The 22,089-nt window shown below is 42.6% G+C and overlaps 1 protein-coding gene across 1 annotated transcript in view; it reads right to left on the bottom strand.

The window, feature by feature from the left end:
- galnt9 (polypeptide N-acetylgalactosaminyltransferase 9) overlaps positions 1 to 22,089 on the bottom strand; it is a 141,075-nt gene that overhangs the window by 5,611 nt on the left and 113,375 nt on the right. The window contains exons 7-8 of the mRNA XM_077241529.1: positions 2,865 to 3,050; positions 377 to 514 (exon numbers count right to left, since the gene is read on the bottom strand). Of these exons, the coding sequence (XP_077097644.1) occupies positions 377 to 514; positions 2,865 to 3,050 (324 nt within the window). The remainder of the gene's footprint in view (positions 1 to 376; positions 515 to 2,864; positions 3,051 to 22,089) is intronic.

Here is a 22,089-nt window from a genome sequence, read left to right as displayed (position 1 = left end):
TCTCCAGTTTTTACCAATCAGTCCAAAAATGCAACTTGCAGTGCTTAAATAATGTAATCATATGGAAATGGCAATATACTACAGGATAAAATGTTATTTCATTTAGAAAGATTTAGTCAAATAAATAATATCAACTTGTATCTATCATGGTCCTGTCTTTACAGGTGCTTAGTATAGCCAATTCTTAAAATCTTTAGTAAGCTGCTGAAGTGACATTGTTACTTTAAAACCTGCCAAAAACAAAGTGTAACAGAATGATGGATTCTTCACAGGAGTACAGAGGCATTAAACTACCAGTGTATGAAAGCATGTGCATTTCTATGAAAGGTTTGGTTGTTTAGAAAGGTGCATAAAGGGGTTGGTTTGTCTTTATTACCTCTCCATAAGTGATGGTGTTATTGTAAATTCTCATCTCGGGATAGACATGCTCGAGGTACCAGCGAAAGCTCCTGCAGTTCATTTTTGTCCTCAGTGCTACGCGCTCCGACACGTCTCCAAAATCCACTCCTGGGTTCTGGAACAACAGAAAGTTAAGTTTTATATATAGTTAATTATATTAAATATATATATATATATATATATATATATATATATATATATATATATATATATATATAACTACCCCGAGTGAAGTGTTGTTAGGATTTATTGTCACACTATTAATAAATGGTGTTATGAATTTAGCCCGCTAATTGAAAAACTGTTAATTTATTAATTTAATGGGATTACATTTTCCCCAACTTGCTGTTAACTTCACTGTTCATGCTTTTTATGGACTGGTTATATAGCTTAGGACAGTCCGTTCTGGTAGTTTGTATTCATCATTTTGAATTTCATATTCACAGTGTTCCATCATCAGACCATCGCACATAAACAAAAGAGCTCTAATCCGTCTGAAAAATGTCAGGGAGGACAGGAGGAGTGCGTGTTTGCGTTTATGTCAGTCATGGGAGACTGCAATTGTTCATTCATTAGGAGCCGCTAACATGCTAATCATCTTTTTAATTACCAGCACTAGCGAGTGGGCTCAAGTAAGCATGGAGAAGTGCTCAGTGGACTAAAGCAAAGAACTTCTAATGGTATTCAAAAACACGCTCAGAATCTAAAACTCAATATCTGATTCTCAGTGGAAGTACTAATTTGCCAACCATCCTGTATAATACAAAAATCGTTCTGTTGTTCAGTAAATACAACTATGTTCAATGCATACCGAATGCAGTTTGTCCCGTATTTGAGAGGTTTGCACCCAACCGTTGAGAAGCCTTCAGTATTCATCCATATTTTTCACTGGTTTTGATGCCGAGTTAATTAAAGTGTCTAAAATACAAAGCACTTAATATGTGAGGCTTGCAATATTTACATACAGCCACAACTTTCTAGTGTTATAATGTGTCTATGTAGAAGCTAAATTGATATGTGTGTAATGATGGGTAACAATTTATTATGACATTCAATTTAATTTATGTTTAGATAATGTTACATACAAAAGCAATAAAGTCATACGTCAGTAAGCAAAAATGAAAGTGACTGTATTTCAAACGCATTTTAGCAATTAATTCAGTCAAGCAATAACATTTTTATACACCTACATAGCTGCAATCATACTTTGACTACAGCAGTTGTGACCTGGCAAGGCTACAGCACTACAGTTGCTAAAAAAATAAAAAAAAATAAAAAAAAATAAAATGCATTCATCCATATTTCATCCAATTAAATGCATATTTTATGAATTAAATGCTGCAAAATAAAAAAAATAATTTAATGCTGGAAAATAATATAAAATAATATATAATAATTTAATGCTGGAAAAAAATATATTGAAACTAAGGGTTTAACCTTACTTTATCAATACAATCTTTTTCAATAAAGGCTTTTATGTAGCAACATAAAATAATGAAGCAACCTACTCACCCATTGTTTGAAAAAAAAAAACTTACAGATAACCATTTTTTTTTAAATTACAGGCATTATATAAAGGAAACATTCATTTAGAATAGATTTGTAGAGAAGAGAAGAAATCATTTTATTTTCTGTATAAATCTGTCATTTGGATGCACAACAGAAACACTGTAAGCATGAAAACTTACTGTTGCATTTGCTGTACGTCGCTACTTTGCTTCTGTACTGTTTATGTGCTGTGTGAAACAGGCCTAAATTCTGAATTGACAATAAGTGTTTTATAACTAAACACCACTATCATTGAGTACTGAAGGCCAGTTACAAGCTTAGTGAGGGCACTTTTGTAATAGACAGGAATGCACCATGAGGAATCGAACACTACTGCATTATGAATAACTATTAATAATGTATACTTGGCTATTATGAACTTGCTTTCCATTTTAAAATGATCTGATATAACTGTTAAGAGGTGAAGTATCTCATTGCATTTATTGACCAAGACCATTCCTGAAACACTTCAATGCAATTAAACCTTTTAATAACTTAAGTGCTGGCTCTGGTTGAATTATCTTTTCAATACAGTTTTTCATATCAGAAAGAAAAATGGCCTGTGTTTACGAATCATAATTAATTCAATTAAATGTATATTTTATGAATTTAATGCTGGAAATTGCAAAGTACAAGAGTGCCCTTAATAAAAAACTTAAATTGACATACAGCTTATGTATTTGCAGCATGAAACCTGTAGCATTTACTGTTCGTTAAGGACGACATTAAAACTGACTCTGACAAGCAGCCAAACTTAATCTACAATCTTGTTCTGTGTACTGTGCCTTGCGCAGAAGACACGGAAGTAAATTGATCAGGACAAAATTAATCATAGCAATCATTTTCCATTAACCATTGGCTGCCTAGACTCAAACAAATTAGGTTGGGTGAGGGTGATTACTAAAACGTTCACTCACATTCATGGGGATATTCCAGGCCATGTAGACGTGGGACTTAAACTCATCCATCCAGACCTCTGCTGCCCGCAACGCGTTTCTCTTGGCATAGTAGTCGATGTCATTGTTGTACGGTTTCTTTGTACGTTCAATATGCGCTACTCTGGCACATGGAAGAACCTCCATACTGCCGCCACACTGCCACACCTGCAATAGAGAGAGTAAATAAAAGTTACAACTATTTTTCTTACTATTGAGTGAACAAAAGCTTCAAGCATGTGCAAACTGATGCTAAGATGCACATCATTGATTAATAAAGGTAGTTACACAGGCAGCCAAAAGTGTGGAATAATTAAGAATGAGTAAATGAAGGAAGCCTTGAAAGAAGGCCGCTTTTATTTGATGAAAAATACAGTAAAAACAGAAATTGTTGTGAAATATTATTACAATTTAAAACAACTTATTTGTACTTGAATATATTTGTAAATATAATTTATTTTCTCCATGGAATGCTGAATTTTTATGGAGTTTATGACATGACAAAATTATTTGAATTTGAATTGTGTAAATTTGAATTATTGACAAGTGTAATCTAACAAAATTGAATATTGTGGGGAATTTTGAATAGTTCTGAATTTGATTTCTTTAAATGCGTATTGAACATTTGAAATTTAACGAATTTAAATCTGACCGACGCACCGGTCTCGTATCTCTCACGGAGGAGCGGAAGCATAAAGGAGGAGCGACGACAGTGAAGATCGAGAGAGGAACAGGCCTGAATGTGTGTTTTGTTTCTGTTTTGTGTGGCCAGCAGTCGTCTGTGAGGGGCTGCTGGGTTATACTTTTGTTTTTGTATTTGTTTTATTTTATTAAAATGTTGAATGTTTGCCGGATCCCGCCTCTACCCTACCTGTACGATCTGAATTTTCCGCGTTTTGCTCCAAAGCTCCAAATTTCTTCATCTTGAAAACTTGAATCTGTATTTTTTAAAACTGGATATTTGCAGTCTAAGAATACCGAACAAAAAAAAATGCTGTTTGAAAATACATTTCTATAAAATTCAGCCAAAAAACATTTAAATTTGTTAAATTTCAAATGTTCAATATTCGTTTAAAGAAATACAATTCAGAACTATTTAAAATTCCACAAAACATTCAATTTTGTTATATTACACTTGTCAATAACTCAAATTTACACATTTCAAATTCAAATAATTTTGTCATATTATAAGCTCCATACATTTTCAGCAGCCAGTCTTCAGTTTTACATGATTATTCAGAACATGTTAATATGGAGCTCAAGAAACATTTCTTATTATTATCAATGTTGACAAACCTTGTGCTGTCTTATATTTGTGTGGAAACCATGATACACTACTATTTCAAAGTTTGAGGGTAAGATTAAAAAAAAGTGAAATTAATAATTTTCAACAAAAATATTAAGCAGCAAAAACTGTTTTCAACATTGATAATAATAAGAACCAATAATAATACTGATTGATAATAACTGAGCACTAACTTACTAGAATTATTTCTGAAGCATCATGTGACACTGAAAACTGGAGTAATGATGCTCTTTGGTTCCCTTTCAAGGGAACTCGAGCTGCGTCAAACGCTGTGGGAACGCCCCTGCGTTGTGCGTCATGAAGCACGTTTGGAATCAGCCCAATGGAGAGATGGAACGTCATAGGCGGGTTTCGTCATCTACCAGGAAACTATAAAGCACTCCATAAACACAAGCGCAACAGCTTTCTGTGCCTTCAGTCGCGCTATATGTGAATCTGTCCCTGTGTGAATATTGTCTGTCTTTACATACTCTGCACCACACAAAAAATTTATATATATATATATATATATATATATATTAAGAGAGATATGGCGAACGAACAGCAGTTTAGGAAGTGTGTCCCTCCATGCTCGCGTTATTTTACCAATGGGGATACTCACGTTCTTTGTGTTGTTTGTTTGGGAGTGCAGCATGCCCAGTCAGCTCTCGAGGGAGCTGATTGTGAGCATTGCGAGCGTCTGCCATCAAGGACGCTCCGCTCCCGCCGGGCGCTCTTCGTGGAGAGCGGTTCGGTGCGCGCTCCCCGCGGTTCGGGTCCCGCTCTTGCCGAGGCAGAGCGACGACGCGTATCGTGGGGATCGCAGATGGATCTCTCAGCGGGGTTAGAGACGGGCTCTGCCTTATCTCTCCCTTCACCTGTGAGATCCAGTGCCTCAGTCCCATGTTCGGAAGCACGCGCTGCGGTTTCTTCCGCTCGGGCTGAGGCACCAGTTATAAATGAGGGAGATGTGGAGGATTCGCCACCTTACACTCCCAAAAGTGATGAGCTAGTGGAGGTATTAACAAGAGCTGTAGAAAAACTCAGCATTGTATGGCCAGTGCCTAGACAGGAGTCTGTTTCTAAATCAAAATTAGATGAGAGATTTTTGCCGTCACGAGTGCAACCTCCACGCCGGTGCTTGCCGTTTTTTCCCGATCTCCACACTGAGGTGTCGAAATCATGGAAAAAACCGGTGTCATATAGAGTGTTTAGTCCCCAGACTTCAACATATTCTAATATTATGGGGGCAATATCATATGGTTATTCGGCTATGCCTCGCGTGGAAGAGACGCTTGCGAGTTTTCTCTCCCTCGAGGCTGCGTCATCTGTTAAGGCACCGGCATTACCCACCAAGCCTCTTAGAAATATTTCGGTTTTTATGGGTAAAGCGTATTCGGCGGCGGGTCAGGCTGCGTCATGTCTGCATACTATGTCTATTATGCAGGCATACCAGGCTGACCTGCTGAGGGATGTGAGTGAGAGTGAGGAGGTCAGTGCTGAAGTGGTTCGCGAACTGCGTCAGGCTGCTGATTTATCCCTGCGAGCAACCAGAGAGTCGGCCAAGCTAGTGGGTCGATCTATGGCAGCTCTGGTGGCCGCAAAAAGACATCTGTGGTTAAATCAGACAAATATAAAAGAAAAAGAAAAAGCTTTCCTTTTAGACACTCCTCTCTCCCCCCTGGGTTTATTTGGCGATGCTGTAAATTCTGTCATCGATAAATTCCAGGAGAAGGAAAAGCAAACAACAGCTTTTAAGAAATTTCTCCCTTTAAAAATTCATGTCCCTGGGGATGCTGGGCGGAGCAGCCCCGGCCGTCTGCGAGCTCATCATATAGGGCGCTGAAGCAGAGTGTCGCGTCTCGTGCTCCCACTGCTGGACAGTGGGCTCAGCCGCGGCACTCTCAGCCGAAATCTCCCAGTAATAGAACTGATCTGAGGACAGTTATATTAGCTAAGAAGGCTTCGGCTTAGAAGAAGTCCTGGCGCCACGGCGCGCAGGACACTGAGGGTGGTCCCCACCGAGGCGGAAAGGTGTTAACCTCTTTCTACAGTGCCCATTCTTCCTCGGTGCCCTCCGGGGCCTGTTCTGCAAACCCCGCCTTCATGCCGGGGCGCAGACGGTCCCAGCGAGCGATTTCCCGAGGGACGCTCGCTCCCTCTGAGGAGGGTTTCAGAGCGGTTAGACCAGTTGTTCCCTGCCGGTGTGCCGTTACAGGGCGCTGCGTTTGCTGCTCAAGTTACACCAGAGGCCAGTCTCGAGAGACTGCTACCCTTAGTTGAATTTCTGGCAGATTGGAAAAAGCTTCCAAAAATATCTCATTGGGTCCTGCAGACAATAGAAAGGGATTATGCTATCCAATTCAGGTGTCGTCCACCAAGATTCAGAGGGGTTCTGCCTACAGTGGTTGGCCCCGAGCAGACTCTGGTTATGGAATAAGAGGTGAAAGCACTCCTTCAAAAGGAGGCTATAGAACGGGTTCCTCCTCCCAGTGTGGAGTCAGGCTATTACAGCCGATATTTCATCGTTCCAAAATACGATGGGGGGTTGCGTCCAATTTTAGACCTGCGCCTATTGAATCGCTCGGTAGGGAAGCCACAATTCAAGATGCTCACTATCAAGCAGATCGTGTCACAAATCAGATCCGAGGACTGGTCTGTCACGATAGATCTAAGGGGCGCGTACTTCCACATTTCTATACTTCCACAACACAGGAAGTCCCTGAGGTTCGCCTTCGGGGGCGGGGTGTACCAGCACAGGGTTCTTCCGTTAAGCCTAGCTTTATCTCCCCGCACTTTCACGAAATGCATGGACGCAGCACTAGTGCCCCTGAGGCTTCAGAGTGTTCGTGTCCTCAATTACAACAACGATTGGTTGATTTTAGCTCAGACAGAGCAGATGGCGGTTCGACATTGAGATGTCGTTCTCGTTCATATCAGGAGGTTGGGGTTGAAGCTGAACGCAAAGAAAAGTGTACTATCTCCTCAGAAGACCACTTTTCTAGGTGTCGTTTGGGTTTCGGTTTCGATGCAGGGGCGACTCGCTCCGACCCGCATCGTTTCGATTCTCTCAGCTGTGAAACAAGTAAAGCTAGGCCAGCTACTTACTGTAAAACAGTTTCAGAGACTGTCGGGTCTGATGGCAGCAGCGTCCGACGTTATACCTTGCGGCCTGTTGTACATGAGATCGCTACAGTGGTGGCTCAGGACCAAGGGATTTTCCCCGAGGGGAAATCCGCTCCGCACGGTCAAAGTCACGCGGCGCTGCCTTCGTGCTCTGGTCATGTGGAAACAAACTTTGTTCTTATTCAAAGGGCCTTTGTTGGGGGCTCTTTGTCGTCGCGTAACGCTAACGACGGATGCTTCCCTCACAGGGTGGGGGGCGGTCACGAGTGGTCGTCCAGCCCAAGGGCTGTCGCAGGACCATCATCTATCACGGCTCATCAATTGTCTAGAGATGTTGGCGGTGTTCCAGGCTCTGAAACACTTCCTAGCAGACCTGAGAGGTCATCATGTGTCAGTTCAGTCAGACAACACGTCGGTGGTCTCTTATATAAATCATCAGGGGGGCCTGCGGTTTCGCCGGCTTTACAAGTTGGCCCGTCAGATCCTCCTGTGGTCCCAAGGGAGATTACTATTTCTGAGAGCAATGTATCTTCCTGGGTATTTGAATGTGGTAGCAAACTCCCTGTCGAGACAGGGGCCGAGGCCGGGGGATTGGAGACTCCATCCCGAGGTGGAGGAGCTCCTTTGGTTGAGTTTCGGTCGCGCCGAGGTGGACCTATTCGCTTCCAAGGAGACCACGCATTGTCATCTGTGGTTTCCCATCAGTCATCCAGCCCCTCTGGGGTTGGACGCTATGGTGCAGCCGTGGCCGAGGTCACGTCTGTTCGCCTTTCCCCCGATTGCTCTGCTACCTGGAGTTCTGGAGAGGGTTCGCCGGGACGGGGTCAGCCTACTATTAGTAGCCCCGTTCTGGCCGGCCTGAGTATGGTTTGCGGACCTGATTTCTCTCCTGGACGGCTCTCCCTTGGAGCTCCCGGTCAGGAGGGATCTACTCTCTCAGGCGGGCAGCATGATATTTCACCCCCACCCAGTATTGTGGGCTTGGCCTCTTAGGGGGCCCAGCTCATGAACTCTGGTCTTTCAACCGAGGTTGTTGAGACCATTCTTCACTCCAGAGCTCCATCCACCAGGAAGCTTTATGTCTTTAAGTGGAAACTCTTCACTTCTTGGTGTGGAGAGCACCTGCAGGACCCAGTTAACTGTCCAGTGGGTGCAGTGCTGGAATTCCTGCAGGAGCGCTTCTCCACAGGGCTATCCCCCTCCACACTAAAGGTGTATGTGGCAGCACTGGCTGCTTACCACGTCCCTTTCAGTGGAGTTTCTCTTGGGAGACACCTGCTTATAACTCGTTTCCTTCGTGGCACACTGAGGCTGAGGCCAGCAGTTCGTACGAGGGTGCCGGCCTGGGATCTGGCCATTTTATTAGAAGGTCTTTCCCTAGCTCCTCTTGAACCTATCGAAGAAGTTCCTGAGAAGTTTCTCACGTTTAAGACTATCTTTCTTCTTGCTATCTCCTCACTAAAGAGAATCAGAGATTTGCAGGCTCTGTCGGTTTCACCCTTGTGCCTAGGATTTTCGCCTGGCATGGTTAAGGCTTTTCTGCATCCTTGACCAGGTTACGTTCCCAAGGTCCCTACTAATGTTGTTAGACCTACAGTTCTGCAGGCCTTTTGTCCTCCATTTCTGTCGTCTGACCAGGAGAAACTTAATTTACTCTGCCCTGTTAGGGCGTTAGACGCCTACGTCCACAGAACTGCCCTGTGGAGGAAGTCAGAACAACTATTTGTGTGCTTTGGGCCACCCAAGAAGGGATGTCCCGCGTCTAAACAGAGAATGAGCAAGTGGGTGGTCGAGGGTATCTCACTTGCCTATGAGTCGGCTGGTCAGCTTTCACCTTTGGCTGTACGAGCCCACTCTACCAGGAGTATGGCGGCTTCTAAAGCCTTACTGTCAGGAGTTTCCCTCAGTGACATTTGTGATGCGGCTGGATGGTCTTCACCGCATACTTTCATTAAGTTCTACGACCTAGACTTAAGTTCTACCCCTGGGGCACAGGTGCTCTCGTCCTCACTTGGTCCTATGGCGACGTGGGTATTAGCGTTCCCACAGCGTTTGACGCAGCTCGTGTTCCCTTGAAAGGGAACGTCTCGGTTACGTATGTAACCCAAGTTCCCTGATAGGGAACGAGACGCTGCGTCATTCCACCATACTCCCGACATTCCCGCTAGCGCTTCCTTCAGGCCTATCAGAAGCTGTTGCGCTTGTGTTTATGGGGTGCTTTATAGTTTCCTGGTCGATGACGTCATCCGCCTATGACGTTCCATCTCTCCATTGGGCTGATTCCATACGTGCTTCATGACGCACAACGCAGGGGCGTTCCCACAGCGTTTGACGCAGCGTCTCGTTCCCTGTCAGGGAACTAGGGTTACATACGTAACCGAGACGCCTTTCCATCACAGGAATAAATTACATTGTAAAATACATTCACATTGAAAAACAAGTTATTTTAAATGGTAATAATATTTAACAATACCTGTTTTGACTTTCTGAGAAGTCCAGTCCTGGGGTGCGTTTCCCAAAAGCATCGTTGGCCAACTATGATCGCAATTTCCATTGAACTCTAATGGTAACGACGGAACTTGTGACCATAGTTGGCTTTGGGAAACGCACCCCAGATTGTAACAGTGAGCATATAACCATAACAAATGTTGTGCAATTTACAGCAAATGAAAAAAGTCAAATGTACTACCATCTAAAAATTCGGGTCCAAACAACATATTGTTCTCAAAATGATCTGCTTTTTATTTGAGACGCCTACTTGCCCAATGAGGTTTGCCCCCTTCATAATAGAAAGTGTGTGAGCTTGCTTGATACAGCAATTAAGTGTTAAGGGCCATTAGTTTGTGCTGAGATGAGAGAAACAGTGGATGATAAATGAATGTGTGGAAGAACAAGTGCAAATATGTTCTTCCCCTGAGACTACCATGCATACTAATATGCTGACTCTGTCTGCCTCCACATCATAGAAATATATGGAAGAAAAAAAAAAACAGGCAGAAAATGCACACTCTTTAAAGTAATACAGAGGACATGTTACCACAACTTATAAAAATGCATGGTTGGAACTTAAAAATTCTAATTTACTGATTTAATTAAACCTTTTAAGTTGCAAACAGTTTTTAAGTTCTGTTGACATATTGTTGATCATTACATTAACTTAACATTGAGCATTTAAACACTAATTTCTGTGTGTTTTTAATTAAGTTGTAGTAACTTAAAGACCCCCTGTGGTGAAAATCCAGCTTTTATTGTTGTTTATATGTCTACAGTATGTGGTGTTTTTAATATGCTTTAAGATAACCATGTGGAAATTCATAAGTCAACAACAAACTTATTTTCTCCTTAAAACTGCAGTGAACCAAAGTCTCAAAAATGTGCTTTGAAATCACTTGTGTTTTTGGCATCAAAAACTACCTTGTAACCAATCACGACAATGTGTGATTGTCAACGAGTGGATCTCTGAGCTGGTGTGAGTGAGTGGAGACGGGGCTAATTTGCATATTTATAGAAATTTGTAAACTAAATCAGGCAAGGGTATAGAGTTACATTCAAGCTATTTTAAGGCATAAAGAAGGTAAAAAATATGTTTAAATATGTAATTTTGGTGATCAAAGATGAGTTTTAAGTGATAAAATTATTGACTGCAGAGGGACTTTAATTAAAATTGTCTTGAAAACTTTGGAAATTGGGCCATTATAAACCAGAGCCAGCCTGCTTCTTCAGTGATGACAGGGGCACAAGAAAGTTCAAGGAAACGTTGCTGAAACTGCTTTTCTGTTGGAACATAGATACAGAAGGTCTGCTGACCTGACAGGCCGGCTTCTTACAAACGAACATAAGTAGATTAATAATTGGCTATTGACATTACAGTACTGGGTATGGTATCCTTGTGCTTTAAAACAGAAATATGTTAAACAACAATAGCAGCTCTACTAGACTTGAAAACACTACACATTCTACCCTTTTTAGCATTGGTCAAAGGTTTTTGCACCACAAACAGTGAAAGTTTAAAATAAAAATGTTCTACGTTCATTATGGCCATTGGAATCAATCATGATGTTTTTCCTGAAAAGTCTATGAGTTCTAAATGTAAATGACCACTGTTATGATATATGCTACTGTTCAAAAGTTTAGGGTCAGTAAGAAGAAATTAATACTTATTCCAGTAAGGATTCATTAAATTAGTTCCCTTTCAAGGGAACTCGAGCTGCGTCAAGCTGTGGGAATGCCTCTGCGTGTGTGCGTCATGAAGCACGTATGGAATCAGTCCAATGGAGAGACGGAACGTCATAGGCGGGTGACGTCATCGACCAGGAAACTATAAAGCACCCCCAAAACACAAGCGCGACAGCTTCTTTGCCTTCAGTAAGCTCTATATGTGGATCTGTCTCAAGTGTTTTTGTCTGTCACTAAGCAGGAGTTTCACTATTTCAAAAAAACTATATATATATATATATATATATATATATATATATATATATATAATGTTGAGAGACAATGGCGAGCGAACAACAATTTAAGAAGTGTGTTCCTCCCTGCTCGCGCTATTTAACGAGCGGGGATACACACAGCTTATGTGTTGTTTGTTTGGGAGTGCAGCATGCCCAGTCAGCTCTCGAGGGGGCTGATTGTGAGCATTGCGAGCGTTTGCCTCTTAGAACGCTCCGCTCTCGCCAATCACTCTTTGAGGAGAGTGGTTCGGTTTGCGATCCCCGCGGATCGACGTCATTCGTAGGGATCGCAGATGGATCTAACAGCGGGGCTTGAGATGGGCTCTGCCCTATCTCAGCCCTTACCTGTTAGATCCATTGCCTCAGTCTTGGGTTCGGAAGCACGCTCTGCGGTTTCTTCCCCCCGAACTGAGGCCCCAGTACTGCAACAATCCAGTTCTGAGGATCTGGATGTTGTTAGTCTGGATGCGGGAGATGTCGACGATTCGCCATCTCGCTCTCCCGAAAGTGAGGAGCTTATGGAGGTGCTCATTCATGCTGTTTCTAAATTAAGCATCGAGTGGCCAGCTGTTAGGCAGGAGTCTAGAGAAAAATCTAAATTAGATGAAAGATTTTCGCCTTCCCGTTCTCAACCTCCACGCCGGTGCTTGCCCTTCTTCCCTGATCTCCACACAGAGGTTTCGAGATCGTGGAAAAAGCCGGTCTCTTATCGTGTTTTTAGCCCTCAAACTTCCACTTATTCAAACATTGTGGGGGCTAAATCTCATGGTTATGGGGCCATGCCCAAAGCAGAAGAGGCGCTTGCTGGTCATCTTTCTGCTGAAGCTGCATCTTCTTTTAAAGCACCACTTTTACCCTCTAAGCCTCTTAGAAGTACGTCAGCTTTAGTGGGTAAGGCGTATTCGGCGGCCGGTCAAGCCTCGGCGTGCCTGCACACGATTTCCATCTTGCAGGCATACCAGGCTGACTTAATAAAGGATGTGAGTGACACTCAAGAGGTCAGCACTGACGTAGTTCGTGAACTGCATCAGGCTGCAGATTTATCTCTGCGCGCCACCAAGGAGTCGGCCAAGCCAATGGGCCGTACTATGGCAGCCCTGGTGGCCGCAGAGAGGCATCTATGGTTAAATCTCTCTGGTATGAAAGAAAAAGACAAAGCTTTTCTTTTGGACGCTCCGCTCTCTCCTCATGGTCTTTTTGGTGATTCTGTAAATACTGTCATAGATAGATTTCAGGAAGAGAAGAAATAGTCGGCAGCGTTTCAGAAATTTATGCCTCTTAAAATTCATGTCCCCGGTAGTGCTGGGCGGGAGCTGTCCAGGCCGTCAGTCAGCTCCTCACATAGGGCGCAACAGAAGCAGAGTGTCGCGTCTCGCGCTCCCCCTTCCAAACAGTGGGACCAGACGCGGCACTCTCAGCCGAAGTCTTCTGGCAAAACTGATCTGAGGACAGTTATTATGGCTAAGAAGGCTTCGGCAAAGAGGAAGTCCTGACGCCACTGGCCCCTCAGGGGCCCGTTCTGCCAACCCCGCCTTCATGCCGGGGCACAGACGGTCCCAGCGAGCGCTTTCCCGAGGGACGCTCGCCCCCTCTGAGGAGGGTCTCAGAGCAGTTTAGCCAGTCGTTCCCTGCCGGTGCGCCGTTACAGGGCGCTGTGTTTGCTGCTCAAGTTACACCAGAGGCCAGTCTCGAGAGAATGGTACCCTTAGTAGTATTTCTGGCAGAGAGGAAAAGCCTTCCAAAAATATCTCAGTGGGTTCTGCACACAGTAAAAAATGGTTATACTATCCAATTCAGGTGTCGTCCACCAAAATTCAGAGGGGTTCTGCCCACAGTGGTGGGCCCCAAGCAGGCTCTGGTAATGGAACAAGAGGTGAAAGCGCTCCTTCAAAAGGGGGCTATAGAACGGGTTCCTCCTCCCAGGTTGGAGTCAGGTCTTTACAGCCGATATTTCATCGTTCCAAAGAAGGATGGGGGGTTGCGTCCAAATTTAGATCCGCGCCTGTTGAATCGCTCGGTAGGGAAGCTAAAATTCAAGATGCTCACTATCAAGCAGATCGTGTCACAAATCAGATCCGAGGACTGGTTTGTCACGATAGATCTGAAGGACGCGTACTTCCATATTTCCATCCTTCCACAACACAGGAAGTTCCTGAGGTTCGCCTTCGGGGGCGAGGCGTACCAGTACAAGGTTCTTCCATTTGGCCTAGCTTTATCTCCCCGCACTTTCACGAAATGCATGGATGCATGCATGGATAGCGCCCCTGAGGTTTCAGGGCATTCGTATACTCAATTACATCGACGATTGGTTGATTTTAGCTCAGACAGAGCAGATGGCGGTTCAGCATCGAGATGTTGTTCTCGCTCATATGAGAAAGTTGGGGTTGAGGCTGAACGCAAAGAAAAGTGTATTATCTCCTTCTCAGAAGACCACTTTTCTGGGTGTCGTTTGGGATTCGATCTCGATGCGGGCGCGACTTTCTCCGACCCGCATCGCTTCGATTCTTTCAGCTATGAAACAAGTAAAGCTAGGCCAGCTACTCACTGTAAAACAGTTTCAGAGACTGTTGGGTCTGATGGGAGCAGCGTCCAACGTTATACCTTGTGGCCTGTTGTACATGAGACCACTGCAGTGGTGGCTCCGTACCAAGGGATTCTCCCCGAGGGGAAATCCCCTCCTCACGATCAAAGTCACGCGGCGCTGCCTTCGTGCTCTGGTCATGTGGAAAGAAACCTGGTTCCTATCCAAAGGGCCTGTGTTGGGGGCTCTTTGTCGTCGCGTAACGCTAACGACGGATGCTTCCCTCACATCCTCCTGTGGTCCCAGGGGAAGTTACGGTCTCTGAGAGCTATGTATCTTCCTGGTTATTTGAATGTGGTAGCAGACTCCCTGTTGAGGCAGGGGCCGAGGCCGGGGGAATGGAGGCTCCATCCCGAGGTGGTGGAGCTCCTTTGGTTGAGTTTCGGTCGCGCCGAGGTGGACCTATTCGCTTCCAAGGAGACAACGCGCTGTCATCTGTGGTTCTCCATCAGTCAGCCAGCCCCTCTGGGGTTGGACGCTCTGGTACAGCAGTGGCCGAGGTCACGTCTGTATGCTTTTCCCCCAGTTGCTCTGCTACCAGGAGTTCTGGAGAGGGTTTGCCGGGACGGGGTCAGTCTACTTCTAGTAGCCCCGTTCTGGCCGGCCCGAGTATGGTTCGCGGACCTAATATCTCTTCTGGGCGGCTCTCCCTTGGAGATTCCGATCAGGAGGGATCTACTCTCTCAGGAGGGCGGTACGATATTTCACCCCCGTCCAGAGTTGTGGAAACTGTGGGCTTGGCCTCTGAGGGGGCCCAGCTCATAGAATCTGGTCTCTCAACTGAGGTTGTTGAGACCATCCTTCACTCCAGAGCTCCGTCCACGAGGAAGTTATATGCCCTGAAGTGGAAACTTTTCACTTCTTGGTGTGCAGAACACCGGCAGGACAAAGTTAACGGCCCAGTGGGTGCAGTGCTGGAGTTTCTGCAGGAGCGTTTCTCTGCAGGGTTATCCCCCTCCACACTAAAGGTGTATGTGGCGGCACTAGCTGCTTACCATGTCCCTTTCAGTGGAGTTTCTCTTGGGAGACACCCACTTATAACTCGCTTCCTTCGTGGCACTTTGAGGCTGAGGCCTGCAGTTCGTACGAGGGTGCCGACTTGGGACTTGGCCATTGTACTAGAGGGCCTTTCTTTGGCCCCCTTTGAACCTATTGAGGAAGTTTCTGAGAAATTTCTCACGTATAAAACTCTTTTTCTGCTTTCAATCTCCTCACTTAAGAGAATCGGAGATTTGCAGGACCTGTCGGTTGCACCCTCGTGCCTGGAGTTTTCGCCTGGTATGGTAAAGGCTTTTCTATACCCTAGACCAGGTTATGTCCCTAAGGTCCCTACTAATGCTGTCAGACCTACAGTGCTGCAGGCTTTCTATCATCCTCCGTTTGTGTCATCAGATCAGGAGAAACTTAACCTTCTCTGCCCGGTTAGGGCGTTCGACGCTTACGTCCACAGAGCTGCCCTGTGGAGGAAATCAGAACAGTTATTTGTGTGCTTTGGACCACCCAGGAAAGGGTGTCCCGCGTCTAAACAGAGAATGAGCAAGTGGGTGGTTGAGGCCATCTCACTTGCTTATGAGTCGGCTGGTCAGCCTTCACCTTTGGCTGTACGAGCCCACTCTGCTAGGAGTATGGCTGCTTCTAAAGCATTGTTGTCAGGAGTATCGCTAAGTGATGTTTGTGATGCGGCTGGGTGGCCCTCACCGCATACATTTGTTAAGTTCTATGTATTGGACTTAAGTTCCACTCCTGGGGCGCAGGTGCTCTCGTCCTCTGTGCGCTAGTTCCCACATGACGGTCATTTGCTCCTATGGCGACGTGGGTATTGGCGTTCCCACAGCTTGATGCAGCTCGAGTTCCCTTGAAAGGGAACGTCTCGGTTACGTATGTAACCCTAGTTCCCTGATAGGGAACGAGATGCTGCGTTGTTTTGCCATACTCCCAGCATGCCCGTTAGCGCTTCCTTCAGGCCTATCAGAAGCTGTCGCGCTTGTGTTTTGGGGGTGCTTTATAGTTTCCTGGTCGAGGACGTCACCCGCCTATGACGTTCCGTCTCTCCATTGGACTGATTCCATACGTGCTTCATGACGCACACACGCAGAGGCGTTCCCACAGCTTGACGCAGCGTCTCGTTCCCTATCAGGGAACTAGGGTTACATATGTAACCGAGACGTTACTTTACCACTATATTTTCATATACACATCCAAATTTACTTTTTATTTTCTATTTCATTTGCTTATTATCATATTTCTATTTTATTATCTTTTATTTACTTTTTTAATATCATTCTTTTTTATGTTTTGTGATGCTTTTTTCTGGCCACAAATGTCCGCACAATTTTGCATGTTGCATTGCGTTATCACAAAAAAATTGACTCCAAGCTGAACTACGCAATATACTTTCAAAATCTCAAAAAAAAAGAAAATGAAAAGATGTTTAAATAAAGGGTGAAGATGTCAATTTTTCTTGCCTCCTAGACCCATTGTATTATATTTGTCTTATAAGTCTTATAATGAATATATTGCTTGACAGCTGACAAAACTAATAATACGGCACTTACATCTCATAAGGAGCTGAGCCAAGGAGATGTTTGTTCCAATGTTTCACTCACTGTACAATCTGAATTTATTTTCTCCTCTGAGGCAAAATTGAGCTTTATAATTTCCATTAGGCTTAGTTCACCCTGCAGATATGGAGTGAACTCATTTGTCCTCCCCTGTTCTGTGTTTAGCGAAGAGAAAGGATATGAGAGATGCTGGTGCTCTTTGGGGGTGCTTGGCTCTGTTACGGCTCACATGAGGTTTTTGATACATCCCACAGATCATGCTGTTTCAGAGGACTGGTTCTCTAGGGTATATTCTCCCTCCATGTTGTACCTGCTCATCAGTGTACATGTGTACCAAGAGAGCTAGTAATTTTGTGCTTCAGTTGAGGCGCCAAGTTTTGACAATTTGGAAAATGGAAGGAATGGATGGCTGTTCTTTTCATGGTGGCTTTCTCTCAGCTTGGCGCTCTCAGCTGGGGCGGCCTGAGTACTCTAGCAGCTGGCACCGGAGGAAAAGACTACAGCTTATCAAACACATATAAGAGGAAAAGAGCAAATGTCAAGAACTTCAGAATTTAGAGTAAGAGCTTGTAAAGCAAAGAAAAGATGGCATGAGTTGAATTTTAAATAGTTTCTTCCATAACTGGTGCAACTGTTCACATACCGACTTAAATAGTCATAGCTTAATCATATACGTTCCAAATGCACATATACTTTAGACATAAAGTATATTAATCAACATAGAATATCATGAATACTTAACTTCACATTTTTAACAGTAGTGTTTGCTACGGTGTGTATTACAAAATATATTTGATTATTCAGGGAGCTAGCTATGAGAACATCAACTGTAGCTCAGAAATATTTTCTCCAAACTGTTGCTCTGGAATGAAAAAAAAACTTTTCTAAGAGGTTTCAGTTGACCAAAAACTCCAGCCAACATGAGGTGTGGAAAATTATAATTGATCTAGGAGCTTTACACCGCTTTTTACAGCAGATGCTTTTGAAAATACGGTAAGTCTATCCATCTCAGTCTTGCTTTCATACCTGTCATGGTGCTGCTCTGAATAAGGTCCATAGTGCCCCTAGTGGCAGTTTTAATTAAATATATATGTGCTTTCTGAAGAACTGTAGAGTTGTGAGATTAATAGCAATTATTAAATTCTACTGACAACCATAGTTTTTGACAGAAATATTAATCTATTTATAAATTACAGGAACGTCTGTCTTGTGTGTGTGTGTCTGTTAATCGCATATTTCTCGAACCGTTAGTCCGATGGATTTCAAACTTGACAGGTGTCTTGCTACGGGCACGAGTAAGTGCAGTGCCGAGTTTGATGTTGTTTGGATTAGAAATGCAAAAGATATCGGTAAAAGAAGCAAACATTGACGATGTTTAGAAGGTTGTGTTTATTGTATGTCATAATGTCAGAATCAGTATTTGCTTTCAACCATGCACAAATAAAAATATCACCGAACTTTACTGTGTAATTGTAACAATGAGCATTCAAACACACCAAACCAACAATTACTAAAAACACACACACAAACTGATTTTTCAAATAAATCATGTAAAATCGATTAATCGAGATTAAAAAAATATAGAGTACACACGTATAATATACAGTATATATAATACAGTATAGCCTATACACAGACACACATACATCTATCGATAAATTACAGAAACGTCTGTCTGTGTTTCTGTTATTCGCATATCTCGGTAAAGATTTTTAAAGTGGTTTAAAAATAAACATTCTGACATTAGAGGGTTGTGGTTTAAAAATATCTGAATATTATATTTAATTCACGGCCATCATTTGTAGTAGCTTATTCACAAACTGTTTGCTCAAGCGCAGTGTTTTCTCGGAGTTTACTGTGTCGCTGCTCCAGCCAAGGTCTGAACCTCCCCTGAATCGTTGCGCTTATTCATTTATGGATGTTAACTGAATCTGTAAGTCAGCTAAACTGTTTAATTCTGAATATTATATTTTCTCAGAGTTTAGGCTCCTGTGTAATAGTAGCCTAGGCTATTCAGCAACTCAAACATACCAAACCAACAATTACTAAAAACACAGAAAAACATATTTTGCACGGGTATTGCACTAGTAAGAAATAAATCTCAACAGATTTGTCTATTCTCCTTTGCGACATAAAAACTTAATAGTTTGTTCTTGTATCTTTCTGCAGAGTTTCTTCCTGCTATTTTTGGCTTTATCTTGCTCACATGGGAATTGAAGGGTAATATTCTCTGAAAACTGCTTAGCAATGAGGAAAAGCTCTGCACAAATAAATTTGAATGCAATAGAACCGCTAGTGGGTAGAAAAACAGATGTTAACTTTGTACAAAGTAAATCATTTCTAGATAGCATTTTAATAATTTGTTTTGGCTTCATAACTGACATCATTGACAGGCTATTTACAGTAAATTATGTTATTTTGCTAACATTTATTTGGTTTTGTAACCACGTCTCCCCCCTTTTTTTTCTCTCACAGCTTAAATGGGTCATACATGAAATTGTACAGCTGCCTGTAATATTATAAAGAAGGTCCCTCACAAGGGGATCGTCATGTTGGGGGGATTTTGACATCAGATAGTTAGCAACCTCTTATTTAGAATATTGGGCCTTAGCGTGCTTGCATTTGTCTGACAGTTTAAAGCCAAGCCTTGATTTATGATATCTAACATCCCTGAGCTTAAACTTTACATTAACCTTCAAACATCACTGCATTATATATCATCACATGCTCTGCGTGAGAAGATTGTTTTTCCAGCTACGCTCCAAGAACTCCACAGCTTGCCACCTTCACTATAGTGGTTTAGACATGTAATGTGAATAGAAGCAAACATTTACTGTATCACCTTTGAACAGGAACCATAAACCTTAATTTACCTCAAAGGATTAAGTCATATTTGAATGCCAATGTGTATGCTTTATTATATGACATTATGATAAGTACGTGCCATCATCCAATCCTATTTCCTCATGTCATGTTTATCTTCTTCATGTCTTGGCAAAAACTATTACTATGCAACTAAATTCAAACAGTTTAAAGATGCTCGGCAAACACAGTTAGCGACGGTTGAGGGGGAATGATAATTCATTTAGTAAAGCTCACTGGCAGAAATGCAGCCTATGCATCTCATCCTGTCCTGGGAGGGAAAATGAATATGTAATTGGAATCTTAAACTGAAATTTTTTTTTTTTTTGAGATTGTCCCCAAAGGGCACAATAGAAAAGTCGATTATCCTATTCGAGTTGTTCACAGTGGACATATGCTTTCAGGCTCAAGGCTTCTCTTTCATAATCCAGTAGCCGACACGTCTAGCCAGATTTATCCTTCCTGTCCAAGTATAAAATCAAAAAGTCTAATTTGGGTGTTGTTTAATGCTATGCATATTTATCCGTGTTATTTTATACCATTATAGTATTTATGAATATTTTGAATTCGATTTTATCTTTATATTTTTTGTTTTTATTTAAGTGTAGTTTACGTTTGAGTCATTTTGTTATGTGCTATAGTCATTTTTATTTGTTTTTTTACTAACCCCCGGTTGCACAGACAAGGCTTAAAGTAATAGTTCACTTCAAAATGAAAATTCTGTCATCGTTTACTCACCCTCAAATTGTTTCAAAACTGTATGAATTTCTTTCTTCTGCTGAACACAGTAGAAGATATTTTGAAGAATGTCACTTACCAAACAGACATCCATAGTAGGAAAAAAAATACTATGGAAGTCAATGAGGTCCATCAACTGTTCATTCAGCTTTATTTCAATTAACAAATATGTTGGTTTATGCTGACTAGCTTCTATTTCTGTCAAGAGCACAGTTGCTATGGTTATCTTAAAGTAAAATCATAGATTTTGGGACTCTTTTAGGTTTCCTTTTTGGTTTACGCTGATTTCCAATACCAAGTTCCCAAAGTTTTACTGTAATAATTGTATTAACTGTGGTATTTTGGCTGAAAGTATGGTCAGTTTGGTCCATTTTTTGTGCTGTTTACCTTAACCTTAGGCAGCATAATTTATACAGGGAAACCTTTTTTGGGTAATGAGACATGGGGCCCTATCATATAACTGGCGCAAAGTGTTTTTTTGCTAATTTCAGCCTGATGCAGTTATCATTTTCACATCCTGCATCACGTTGGTTAAATAACAAATGCATTTGCAGTCATTTGTGCGCCCATGGGCGTGCTGGCCTGAAAACAAGTGTTCAGGCACATTGTTGGCGCGTTGCTATTTTGAGGCAACTGAAATAGACTGCTTCATTGACCAACTGAAAAGTGGCTCAAAGTCAAAAGCGCAATATGTTTTTTTGTTATTTAAAGAGCGTGTTAGTAATATGCGCTTATAGGCCGACCATTTTTCCCGTCGTTAAACTAGCATAGTGGATTCAGACAAGCACTGCGTCGTGCACTTTAAACAATGCGCTTAGATCGGTAAAATATGGCCCTTGATGTCAAAATTGTTTTTAGTAGCTTTTTGAAATCTCAGTTTCAATTACCGTGGCACTTTTATCTATCAACTGGTCTGACAGCATTAAGTCAAGGCCTTTTATTGCTATTTTTATCATTGTAATGATCATCAATGGCGGCTGATCATTGAAAAAGAGAGCACAGGCTGGCAAGAGGGTCCAATTAAATTAGCCAGTGCTTGATCTGAACCGTACATCCCATAAAACCATCTGATATAATTAACGTGATTAAAATAATATATGGCAAAGCTTTGTCTGTTCCCTGTCATAGGAAGAATGGGAAAGAGAGTGAGACAGAGAATATAATGCTCGGGGAGCGAGAGAGGAGGAGCAGAATTTTCAAACGGTTGGGATGTGTCTCAGAGGATAAGATGATGTAACGATTTTTTTTTAAACAAATGGAAATACATCACTCAAACACTGTCCAGACGTGGTTGATTAAGAGTTAGAGGGAGGAGTTAATGAATTGCACCAGCTGATAGCACCATTATTTTGCATGTGCTTTTTGAATTGTTTTAGCACACAGTTCACTAAAGGAATTATGCAAATCATGTAACTGCAAACACAGCCACAAAATCTGGGCTGAACGCATTTTGCTCACCACAATTGGCAATCTTCAGGGGTTGGTTCTGATAGCTGTAGGTTTTTGGAAATCCCTAATTAAACTGGATTGCAGATGGTTTGTAAACAAGAAATACATCTCACTGTTTAGTGCTTTCCCCTCAAATAAAGCATTTAAACACTAC

This window comes from Siphateles boraxobius, unplaced genomic scaffold (assembly GCF_051911475.1).
Source record: "Siphateles boraxobius isolate OS27281-9 unplaced genomic scaffold, OSU_SipBor_1 24, whole genome shotgun sequence".
NCBI lineage: Eukaryota > Metazoa > Chordata > Actinopteri > Cypriniformes > Leuciscidae > Siphateles > Siphateles boraxobius.
This window is presented reverse-complemented; position numbering and strand designations above follow the sequence as displayed.